The sequence below is a fragment of the Pantherophis guttatus genome, chromosome 8, assembly GCF_059756535.1.
Source record: "Pantherophis guttatus breed Tessera chromosome 8, ASM5975653v1, whole genome shotgun sequence".
NCBI lineage: Eukaryota > Metazoa > Chordata > Lepidosauria > Squamata > Colubridae > Pantherophis > Pantherophis guttatus.
This window is the reverse complement of record NC_142070.1, coordinates 21358649-21371554: the sequence shown is the minus strand read 5'-3', so window position 1 is coordinate 21371554 and position 12906 is coordinate 21358649. Positions and strand designations below refer to the sequence as shown.

At 39.7% G+C, this 12906-nt stretch overlaps 1 protein-coding gene across 1 annotated transcript in view; it reads right to left on the bottom strand.

Moving 5' to 3' along the window:
* The window catches only part of BANK1 (B cell scaffold protein with ankyrin repeats 1), a 177194-nt gene extending 165470 nt beyond the window's left edge, over nucleotides 1-11724 (bottom strand). The window contains exon 1 of the mRNA XM_034442209.3: nucleotides 11614-11724. Within this exon, the coding sequence (XP_034298100.1) occupies nucleotides 11614-11629 (16 nt within the window). The 5' untranslated portion in view covers nucleotides 11630-11724. The remainder of the gene's footprint in view (nucleotides 1-11613) is intronic.
* Nucleotides 11725-12906: the final 1182 nt, after the last annotated feature.

Genomic DNA, 12906 nt, shown 5'->3' with positions numbered 1-12906 from the left:
TATGGCTATATGGGCTAATCAATAATGTATATCCTTTCAGAAACGTAATCCTTAGAGAAACTGTCCCACAGTATTTTAATGTTAGCTCAAACTACTAGACAAAAGAGGGAACAAGATCAATTTTATAGGATTGACCATTAATAGGTGTGGGTGAGTAGGGTGTATGCATGTGTAGGCAATAATGGGAATCATTATTTGAAACTCAGCCATATAATGAAAATAGCTATTCATTGCCTCAAGACTGATAATATACAGAAAAATCAAACTTGTATAGTAAATTGTAGTTACTAATGTAGATGAATATAATATTTCAGGCTGCATACAGCTGTCAGGCATGACATCTGATATGGGTGGGATTGTCTTCATATTCAGAAATGCAAGTTACAAACAATGTAAAAGTATTAAAAAATCCAACAAAATAATATATTATGTATATTAAGACTTGCATACCTGCACCCGTGAAAATCTACGAAAACAAATAATTTTATATACTGTATATTTTTATAAAAACTAAAAAACTAAAATAAAAATAAAACTGACTAAAATCTAAAAAGAGGTAAAAGGAATGTGAAAGGAGGGCTAGGAGCAGTGGTAGTGGGAGCAAACTAGTTCTTCCACAATACAAAACATTTTAAAACGACAAATAAGGTGTTCAGTAAAACTAGTTTATGGCACAGATCATCTTCTATCGCACAGAACCTGGCAACATTATATGTTGTAGCAGGGTTGGGTATCTGAAAACACAGGAAAATATCCAATTGTGCCACCTGCAGTAATGGTGAAATGAAGTAGTATCAGTGTCTCCGTATTGCAGACACTGGAGAAGTACATGTATTGGTGCTTCCAGAAGGTGTCCAGAGTCACAGGGATAGAGTGTCTCCATTATGTGATCTCCCTATATCAGCCTTCAGTGTTGTGGTCTGTCAGCAGCCTGCGGAGCTGGCAGCGGAGTTGGAAGTGAGGAGGCTGGGGAGGAACATTGGCAAGTCCTGGAGTCTGGGGAAAGCCTGGACGAGGACTCTGTGTCAGAGGCAGAGATGGGGCCAGGGCCATCTGGGAGTGATGCACAGACTCCGGAGCCTCCAGAGTCGGACAGCAGAGAGGCAGAGGAACAGGAAGAGCCTGTTCCTAGTGCGCGCATGCGCAGAGCTGCCAGAAGGCACAAACAGTGAAAACAAAAGGGACGACTTGGGAGTAAAGCCTGGAGATGATTGGCCCCTCCCATAAGGCTTAAAAAAGGAGCAAAGGCACGTGGGCACTTCGCAGGAAATCAACGTTGTTAATTCTGTTCCCAGTCGGCATCTCTGTTTGATTCTGGAATCCATGTGGCTTTGCCAAGTAGGTCTTTGGCAGAGTGTCAAGGGAGATAAAGGTTGGTGATTATCCCTAAGGACTTCTACCAAAGGACTTTTTGCAACTAATTGGGAGTCAGCTGTGAATGAACGTAATTCACAGCTGTTACAATAAAATATGTTTTTGGGACTACTTGTGTGTTTTAATAACTCAGGAAGCCTAGGTCACAACATTCAGGAACAGCTGAGGCAAGTGTATGACATTGTGCTCTCCAAAGATTAGGAGCTTCAAGATTAGTTGAAGGTGCCCTAAGGGAGGCAGAGGATCTGTTGGGTTGACTGGCAATAAAGCAGAGGTGAAATGCTCCCGGTTCGGACTGGCTCGCCCGATCTGGTAGCAATGCAGGCGGGTGGTTCGGAGAACCGGTAGCAAAAATCCCTGCCCCCCCGCCACAATCATCAGAGACTCTTTTTTTTACTTTTAAAAGCCTTTTTTCTACAAACTCTTTGGCCAAAAAAATGTTTTTAAAAGTAAAAAAAAAGCCTCTGATGATCGCACAGCTCAGTTGGGATCATCAAAGCTTTCAAAAGGCTCTGACGATCCCAGCTGAGTTGCCTGATCTGCAGAGGCTTTTTTTCTTTTAAATGCCTCTGATGATCAGGCAATTCAGCTTGGATCATCAGAGGCATTTAAAAGAAAAAAAGCCTCTGCTGATCAGGCAACTCAGCTTGGATCATCAGAGCCTTTTGAAAGCATTTTTTTAACAACCTCTTCGCTGAAGAGGTTGTAGAAAAAATGGTTTTAAAAGTAAAAAAAAAATGGCCCCGCCCACCCAGTCACATTACCCCCCCACCCCCACCCCCACCCCCACCAAGCCATGCCCACAGAACCAGTAGTAACAAATTTTAGATTTCACCACTGCAATAAAGATTAAAGATCTGAATGAATTTATGCATACCGTTGTATATATAGTCATATGTAACAGTAGCTTGTTTATGAAAGAGAACAGTTCGTGTATGACATTAATATTGTAAATAGGGTGTTTTAAAGCTAATCTATTTGAGTTAGTCATTAATAATTATTTTATATATGGATTTTTTTCTGACGGCTCTGACTTGTTTTGGAACATGACTTTGGGCACGTAGACATACAACGCATAAAACCACACATGCAGGTATGCATATATCTAGCAGTGAATCTGTCATACATGTAACACGTTGACACAGTTATCTCTAGTTGGTTTCAACTGGGGTTCAGTGAAACTTTAGTGCGTTTCAGTTAAACTTACAGATTAACATTGATACTGGAGATTACTCAGCATTTTTATCTGTCCTGTCCACACTTCCTTCAGGAGCTGCACTTACTGTAAATCTAAAGATCTTTATTTCACATTAAAATGATACAACATGCATAGACTTCTGTTTCAGGAGACAGTACTGATTTTTTCCCCCCAAATTTTATCTACTGGCCCTTTTTTGTAACTATGTTTCTAGGCTGAAAAACAATATAAAACAAGATAAGTTTGACGTGTATTATACTTGTGACATTTATCTTCATGAATGAAGGGAGAAACAGTAACTCAAGTGTGGCATAACCATTAGTGAAATATTCTGTCACTGCCTCTCCTGTGAACTGAAGATGGATGTCATAAAAGATGAGTCATAATGTGTAAAGCTGTACAGAAAAGAACAGAAGCTTTTTTTTTAAAAAGAAGAAGAAGCCAGAAGCAGCGACATTATTATTGTAAGAAAACCCAAAATCCATCACTGTGGGAGAACCAATTTGCATGTTGGGCGGAACTGCCAGTATATGCTTTGCTGTAAGTATTTGAATATGCTCGGGAACAAGTGAATATTTTGAGCATTTTGTTTTTTATTTATTCAATAAGTAAAATTTTGTAAAAATTTTAGTAAAATAATTTTAAGTAAAATAGATGACTTCACAGACTGCATGAAGAGAACAAAGGATAAGAGAACAAAGAATCTGATTATGAAGAAAATATGGAGATTATTAACATTATTCCCCTTCCCTCCCTCCCTCCCCAACTATGGACTGAACATTAATGGCTGATCTGATGCTGCTAGAGTGGCTGATGCAGTATCTGTCACTCAGCCGATAGTGAAATTAATTTATCTTGTAAGGTGAGACATTGCATATGAGGTTCTAGTTTTCAGCATATGTGCATTTCAGGACAAAGAACCCTTTAACAGAAATGGTTCAGGAGGTTTCCAACTTTTCACTTCATACTATCTTGAATCCAAAAATTGACAGTTTCCAAGATAATTGCAGCAACCAGGTTGTTTCCTGGCTAGACAAGTAAAATATTTCATTCAGTTCCAGCAGACAAATATTATTTTGCCATTTTGTCTAGATTGCTCTACAAGTTATTTCGGTTGCCTGAGTTGATGGTTTTAAGAAGATAATTGCTAACCTTTGGAATAAAGATCAAATACTCATATTAATTGAGTGTCCCAGAGCATGCTAGTCTAGTGGTGAAATCCAAATTTTTTTTACTACTGGTTCTGTGGGCATGGTTTGGTGGGGGTAGTGTGGCTTGGTGGGTGTGGCTTGGTGGGCGTAGCAGGGGAAGAATACTGCAAAATCTCCATTCCCTCTCCACTCCAGAGGAAGGATATTGCAAAATCTCCATTTCCCACTCTGGGGTCAGCAAGAGGTGGTATTTGCCAGTTCTCAGAATTACTCAAAATTTCTGAGACCAGTTCTCCAAACTGCTCAAAATTTCCACTACCAGTTCTCCAGAACCTGTCAGAACATGCTGGATTTCACTCCTGTGCTAGTCCCATTCAAATCCTTAACACTTCAACCCCACAAAACGGCCCCAAATTACAAATTGGGTGATAATTTGAACCTGCTGAAGTTTGAGAGCAGCTTCTGGATGCTCAACTTGTTCCACAAGATTGCTTTGCAAAGCCTCATTATTGTATTACATAACAATTCTTCACATGATTTCATCTGTCATAATCCATATTCTAAACTAGGAGATTTAAAGTAGAAACCCCATGGAGGGTTCCAATTAGGACAGCTTGTTAAGTGCACTCATAAATGGACACAAGGATAACACTCAATATTAACTTAGCAGAGTGGTGCATAAAATCACGCTGTTAGACTTCTTCAAAGAAAAGAAAGTTCAGTCACACTCACAAAAGTGGGAGAGGTATTTATTCCTGAAAATCTGATTTCAGCAAGAATGGAAAAAGTAAACAATGACAAATGTGAAAGTAAACAGCTCTAGAAAAAAAATAGTCACCACATAAATTAGTGATGAGAAACTTTTTCTGAGTTGTTGGGTTGCATTTCATTTCATACAGACCTCACTTAGCAACCACAATGGGGAGCGACAACTTCATCACTAAGCAGAAAAATTGCACAACCCTGACAGCCTTACAGTGTCACTTCCCATTCAGTCATTAAGCGAGACATCTTCTGACTGTCACTTGGTCTTTTACTTCTGCATTCTCCATGAATTCTATTTGTTGAAAGCCAGTTGCGAAGCATGCAAATGGCAATCATTTAATTTCAGGACACTGTGATGATTGTAAATGTGAAGATTGGTTGCAAAGCTGCTTTATTTCTTATACTGTTGTAATTCAAACAGTCCTGAAGTAAGGCAAGGACTGCCTGCAGCCTCTAAGTGTTGTGGGGGAGCATCTCTTGACATAGTGGTCCTTGACTGAATCCCAGGGCATGAATCATGGTTGTAGAGAGAGGGCTTAGCATGACTTGCAAAGAAAAGAATGAGATTATCTGCTGTGCTGCAATCAATTAAGCCCACACCAGCTCTATTTTTGTGGAATTGAAATTCAACAGTCCCACTTCCAAACTGCTGCCTGAGTAGGAGTTAACTAATCCTTATCTCTTCTGCAATCTAGATGACATTGTAGATAAACCCTGTGAAACCAAGATTTCCCTAGGACAGTGACGGCTAACCTTTTTGCCGTTGTGTGCCAAAAGCGGGGGGGGGGGGAGTGCGGGGAGTGGAGCGTGCATGTGCCCACACCCATAATTCAATGTGCCCTGCCCCCCCATGCATGCACACACGATCTCCCTCTGTGCTCCCACTGCTTTTGGCCCACGATGGCATGGTGGGCCTGGAAGGCCTGTTTTTTGCCCTCCCCAGGCTCCAGAGGCTTTCTAGGAGCCTGGGGAGGACAAAAACGGCCTTTTCCAACCCCCTGGAGGCCAGAAATTTCCCGATTTCCGGTGGGCCTGAAAGGCCCCAAAATCAGCTGGCTGGCATACGCATGCACGCTGGAGCTGAGCTAGGACAACGCTCGCGTGTCCACAGATATGGCTCTGCATACCACCTGTGGCACGCGTGCCATAGGTTCACCATAACGGCCCTAGGACCACTTTTATTGCAATTTTAATTTCTACCTTAGTACAGGTAGTTTTTTACTTACAACGGTTAGTTTAGTGACTGTTCGAAGGTGTAGGAACTTAGCACTCACCCCTCTCCTAGAAGAATGAAATATTTTAGGAAATATTAAAAATGTTTTAAAGACAAAGCAGCTTCATGCCTCCCCCCACCTTTGTAAATGGGCCATTAAGGTCTCAGCCAAGCTCACTCATTCCCCCCACCTTTGTCAATGGACCATCATCTGCAACACAAAGGACCCATCCAGCAACAGAAACTCACCACATGGCACCTGGGAACATTACATCAGCCAGGAAGGCTAGCTAAGACTCCCACCCCCTGGGAGTCTGACAACCAATCAGGATACTCTTCCTGTGCCCAGGAAGTTCAAAGCTCAGAGAGGGCATAAAACCAAGGCACGGTGAGCATCTCGGCCCTTTTCTGCTCAGGAACTCAAACCATGTGATCCTGTCCACCATTAAACCATCTTCCGAAGCAGTCTCCATGTTTCCAGTGTCTTTTTCCCCACTTGGAACTGAACCCAGAAGGATATTTCTTCCAACAAAGGTACAATGGCACTGAAAAAAATGACATGTTTTTCATACTTATGACCATTGTTGCAACATCCCCATGGTCACATTCAGAACCCTGGCAACTGCCCTATATTTACGACGGTTGCGGTGTTCGGGAGTCTTGTGATTCACCTTTTGCAATTTTCTGACAAGTAAAGTCAATAGGGCAGCCAGATTCACGTAACAACCGTGTTACTAAGTTAAAAACTGCAGTGATTCACTTAGCAAATGTGGCAAGAAAGCAGGGGTGGGTTCTAAATTTTTTTACTACCGGTTCTGTTGGTGTGGCTTATTTTGTGGGTGTGGTCTGATGGTCATGTGACAATTCTTTAAGATTTAGCAGAGGTATTGGTCTACCAGACTTTTAACTGCATGCAGAGCTGTACCAGTCTACTCATTTTGTAGGCACCGGTCTACCCATTTGTTTTTGGAGCATACTGGTCTACCACCACACTGCCTTTTAACAGTGATCAGCTGTAGGGCGGCCCTTTGAAGCCCCACAGCAAGAGTTTAAACAGTTTCTTTCCTTCTAGCCGATCAGCGGGGAATCGGGATGCAGAGAATAGGTTGGGGGCGGGGCCAAATAAAAGGTAAGAATAATGCAGGGGGGGCGGGAGGGCCCAGCTCCCGAACAATGAGAACCAGTTCGGTGACGTCATATCATCACTGCTACCGGATCGGCCGAAGCGGGCCAAACCGGGAGGAATCCACCACTGCAAGAAAGGTCTTAATTTCTGTTCCTGAGTGAGACATTTGTTAAGTGAACTGGGGCAAAATTGACTCACTTAGGAACGTAAATTTTGGCACAATTGTGGTCGTACGTCGAAGATTACTATATGTGTACACAGCAGAGGGAAAAGGAAATAGGCAGAGCTTTTCTAAACATGTGTGCTAGTCACACTAAAAATATTACTCTCAAGGGAGAAAAAAAGAAGAAAAGATAGATAGTAAAGCAGAAGTTGATAGCCTCTTCCCCTTCGCCCCCCAGTTGATCTTGGAGCTTCAAAATGAGAGTCCCTGGCTTCTTAAAACCTGTTGATTGTCTAGGCCTTATAAAATAAAAACATGAATAAATCAAATAAATTTTTCCTCCAGATTTATTTCCAAGATATAAAAGCATTCAGTTATATGATTTACTACTAAAAAGTAAAACGTAATTGGAATGAAAACTCTAGGATTCCCCTAGGTCAAATTCAGATGTGTGAACCATTATTGACCCGAGGTATAAAGTCCACCTGAGTGGTAATATATTTGTTTTTGTTTTGTTTTTGTTTTATTTTAGATATTTGAAAGTGTAACCAAGAAAAGAAAAGAAAAAAGAAAATGCAAACTATTTGAAATTGAGTAAAAATAGTTAATAGTTACACGATTAGATGCCATACAAAAATATATCAATTTTGATTTTTAAAACTCTTATAAATAACCAGTTTCTAGCAGAAGCAATGTCATAAAAATCTTCAGTTAGAATAATGAATTTAGAAGAAGAATTTAGGAATTTCTAGCTAAGCTGAAAAAAACTCTGTTCTTATTATCAGTCAGGCAAGATATATTTAGAGTAACAGAAAACAGAGTGGGAAGGAACCTTGGAGGTCTTCTAGCCCAATCCTCTATTCAAGCATGAGACCCTATACTATTTCACACAAACGGCTGTTCAATCTCTTCTTAAAATCCTCCAGTAATGGAGCACCTACAACTTCTGGAGACAAGCACTCTACTGGTTAATTGTTGTCACTGTTCTAAAGCTCTACATGTTTCACAAGAAGAGTCCTCCACTCCTCTGCACGCAACAGAATATCTTATGCCACCAGACTTGAAATTTTGGGCTTAGACAACTTAGAACTTCACCGTCTTCGGTCCGATCTAAGTGTAGTACATAAAATCATTTGCTACAATGTCCTATCAGCCAATGAATGCTTCAGCTTCAACCACAACAATACAAGAGCGCACAATAGATACAAACTTAAGGTAAACTGCTCCAAACTTGATTGCAGAAAATACGGTTTCAGTAACAGAGTGATCAATGCCTGGAATGCACTACCTGACTCTGTGGTTTCTTCCCCAAAACTTTAACCTTAGACTGTTTACTGTTGACCTCACCCCATTCTTAAGAGGTCTTTAAGGGGTGTGCATAAGCGCACTAGTGTACCTACCGTCCCTGTCCTAATGTTCCCTTTTATTCGTATCCATTTCATGTATTCATAATTATGTTTAAACTTATATCTGTTATCTGATACATGCTTGACTAAATAAATAAATAAATAAATAAATAAATAAATAAATACATACATACATACATACATACATACATACATACATACATACGATATGGTACAAATCCACATACAGAGTTACAGTCATTGTGATTTTAACCAAAAAAGAGGTAGCAAACCCCCCCCCCCGCTTCATTCTGTGGTGAATCATTTCCCACAATTAATGAGTTTTATGACTTTGCTACCCAGTACAAAAATATTATTATTTAAGTAAACATTAAATTTCTACAAGAATTTTTTGTTACCAAAATTTTGGTAACAAGAATTTTTAATTGAACTATATATTTTGGCAATCGATGTAGGCATAACAACAAATGAAAACATCTTGAACCAATTTTATTTGAATACATGTTTGCAGTAAATATAATATTCATCATCCATCAGTATTCTCATTGCATATCAGTTGACCTGTTTTATTTAACATACTGATTTTGACTTGTTTAGTTTCTGCAACATATTTATCATAAATTGGTGATAATTTAAATATAAGGCCCAACAAGTGTTTTGAATTTTATAAGCTTTTAAATTTCAGACAGGTGTCTCAGTTTCCCACTTTATTTTTCAATTCCCTTTGAACTATATTACTAATTTGAAGATATTGGAACATGGCAAAACAGACTGGCCCTGGATTGTCAATGAAGAGATAGTGCTATATGCTTATTATTTTTTTTCAGACTATATGCTGAATATATTTACACTGAGGGAGGCAAGATTGGAAGAAGATGACATTACTTTGATATTGATGACACTACCCTGATGCTATAGCTGACTATGCAAATGAGTTGTAAGTTCTGGTAATGAAAGGAGCCCAGTAAAACAATGGAACTAAAATTAAATACCAAGAAGAACAAACTAATGACAACAAGTACAGCTACCGGTGTTAGAACTGGCACACTGAAGTTATGAATAGCTTTTGCCCTTTTGAATGGACCTTCAACAGTAGAGTAGAGTAGAGTAGAGTAGAGTAGAGTAGAGTAGAGTAGAGTAGAGTAGAGTAGAGTAGAGTACCCAGCAGTTAAGAACCATATCAAATACTAGTACTTATTAAGGTTGCAATGAAGGCCTTGGAAAAGATGATGTCGTGAGGTGTTTATAACTACAAAAATAAGAACTGTGCAGGAAATGATTTTCCTAGTGATACTCTATGGAAGTGATACTCTATGGAAGTACCTTATTCTGAAGTGGCAGGTACCAAGAGTATTAGTGTGGCAAAGATGCTAATGATATCCTGGTTTGAACAGGTGGGACTTTACACAGCCCACATGAAAAACCATCATGAGGCCTTCCCTTGGATAGCTGGAAAAAGTCTCCCTCATGCCTCAAGATAACTACACTGCAGAAAAAGGAGCAGTTCACACTTTCACTATTGAGCAAAGCCAGTCACAAAAAAGATATGTTGGCAAAGGCCATTATAGGAGGAAAAAAAGGAAGAAAAAAGTCCTCAAAGGTGTTTGTGTGTGTAGTATACACATATACACATATATTATATGGAGAAAATAATGACATCCATATGAACATAAAAATTTGCAGCTGTTAATAATTGGGCCAAGAGCTAAAATTTAAAGTTGAGTTGAAATTCCTCAAAAGAAGGTTTCTCCACTTTCCCCAGGATATTTTTATTTTTATTCAGTCCCCTAAAAAACAGTATGCTAATTTTATTTCCAATAATATTATTCTTTCATGTTTTGGTGGGGGGTGAAACAAATAACATTTCTTCCCCAGATCACCACTGGAAATATGTGAGTGGTAAAATATATATTAAAAATAACACATTTTTTCTTTTAAAAGCAAGCAATGCTAGTGATGAATATATCTCTGGAAAAGTCCTACCCAATCTGGTACTCATCAGGTGTGTTGTATTTGATCTTCCATAATCCCCAGCCAGTATGACTTGAGGTTGTGTTCAATGGAAGATTACAAGAGTTAAAGTTAAACATACCTGCAGTACTCTAAACTGGAGCAAGTTATGATTATTTTTTTCCCTCTTTGGGGAGAATTGGAGAATTGGGGATGGAATTTCCCCTTCTTTCTCCTTTTTTGGGGGGGCTCTGAATAAATAAGATTTAATTAATTTAAGCAGCCATTTCTATATAGACTTGCTGAAATCTACAATCATTAGGAAAACTTGGCCTGATTAATGCTTTATTACAAAATCCAAAGACAAATAAAATTCATAGTAATATTGTCGCCTTATATTCATAATTAAAGGTCTTGCTAAATCTCCTGATTCAGAATATGTAACCTATCTATAATTGACAACTCTGCAGTACTTAATCAAATTCTAATTCATAAATGAATAACAGAGATGGTGGCGTTATGAAAAACCTGTTAAGTGTCAAAATCAGTCATGCAGATTATGCTGCTTTGTGATCCTTATTTTGTCTGTTAAATTAAGGCGCACTAAATAATTCTAAAACAACTCAGAGTAGTCAAAACAATATTTAGAAAGAAAAGATTAAAAAACATAGAATGATCACATACATTTAAATAAATAAAAATTAAGTCCCGAACTTGACTTTGGAAAATATATTGATAGAACGAACAAATTTCACTTTTCTAGTAGTGATGGGGCAGATAATATATGTTGGCATCAAGCCTGCCCTCCCCTACTCTTCACTTGCAGTTTCTTCTTTTTTTCCCCCTGCTCCTATAGTCTCAGTATATTACCCTTATTAACAATCTTTTTTTAAAAAAATGGACTGCCCTTAGAAGACTAGCAGACCCAATCTCTCTCTGACATCTCAGTTAAGTTAGGGAGAGTCAGGACATGTAAAAAAAAATTCCAAGGAATGTTTTGGTTGAATAGACCAGGAGTCTCTAACCTTGGCAACTTTAAGACTTGTGGACTTCAACTCCCAGAGTTCCTCAGCCAGCAAAGGAACTCTGGGAGTTGAAGTCCACAAGTCTTAAAGTTGCCAAGGTTGGAGACCCCTGCAACAGACCATTCTTTACCTCTAATGTGTGACCTATCTATCAAAAGACCACAGAGATTCAAATCTCTAAACATTCATTTACAATTCACTCCCATTGGACTAATTCAGAATTATGTCTTGGTAAACACTGATCTCCTCCTGGTGATAGCTACATCAACTGCATCACCCACCTGAACTGCCAGCCATGGTTATTCTTCTTAGTAGATGAGATCCTTTGCCACAGGGGCAAAGCAAGAGCTGGTCTGCCAAAGGAGAGCCTCCCCAACTTGTCTAACAGAAGGAGGATGCACAAGCCGAATAGATGCTGTTCATGTTATCACTTGGTGCGTTCAGTTCCTCACAGACTCCCTTCTAGCTAATGCTCAAGGGGAAGTTTGCCTTCCTGTTGTAATGAAGCTGCTGCCCCAGGAGCTTAGAGTGTTGTGATCTGGCCTGTGGTTTATTTGGTTTCCTCTCCCCAGGCTGAAAAAACCAAAATGTAACCTATGAAGAATATACAAATGTTTATGCACATTATAAAGGTAGCAGCATGATCACTGAGTGCACACTTTGGGCCAAATTCACATTGATGAATGGTATGAATCAGTACTGGGTTTCAATTTAGTTTGCTACCAGTTTGCTCATGTGCTCTCGTGCTCTCGCACACACACACAACACTTCTGCACATGCGCAAAAGCATCCGGGCAGGTGGGTGGAGCCTTCCGCCACCGCCGCTACTGGTTTGCCCGATCTGGGGCGAACTGGTAGCAACCAAAGGTGGGTTTCAGCAGGTTCTGACCAGTTCTGGAGAACCAGTAGCGGAAATTTTGAGTAGTTCTCAGCCATTATGTTGCCCCTACATATATAATATACAGGCATATATGATTACAAAGAAAAGCTCATAATGACAAATTCAGTAGTTTTTATTGAAGTCAGATCTATCCCACAGGAAACTGGACAACCTTTCCTTTAGAGAACATGATATTCTTCTTCAACTTCCTGCCTTGTCCACCACACTCATACTCCTCTTCCTCTTTCTTGTGTAAAAGGATTGAGATTTCCCAATACTCATCTATCATGAAGTACTTTATAGGTGATGGCTAGTACTTTGAACTGGAGCCAGAAGCCTATTAGAAACCAGTGCAATTCACAAAGTAGTGGTGTGAGATGAGAACTACCTGCCCCACTATATTCTGGATGATGATCAGTGGTGGGTTTCAGCAGGTTCTGACCAGTTCTGGAGTACCGGTAGCGGAAATTTTGAGTAGTTCGGAGAACCGGTAGTAAAAATTCTAACTGGCCCCGTCCCCATCTATTCTCTGCCTCCTGAGTCCCAGCTGATTAGGAGGAAATGGGGATTTTGCAGTAACCTTCCCCTGGAGTGGGGTGGGAATGAAGATTTTACAATATCCTTCCCCTGCCACACCCACCAAGCCACACCCACAGAACCGATATTAAAAATTTTGAAACCCACCACTGGGTAG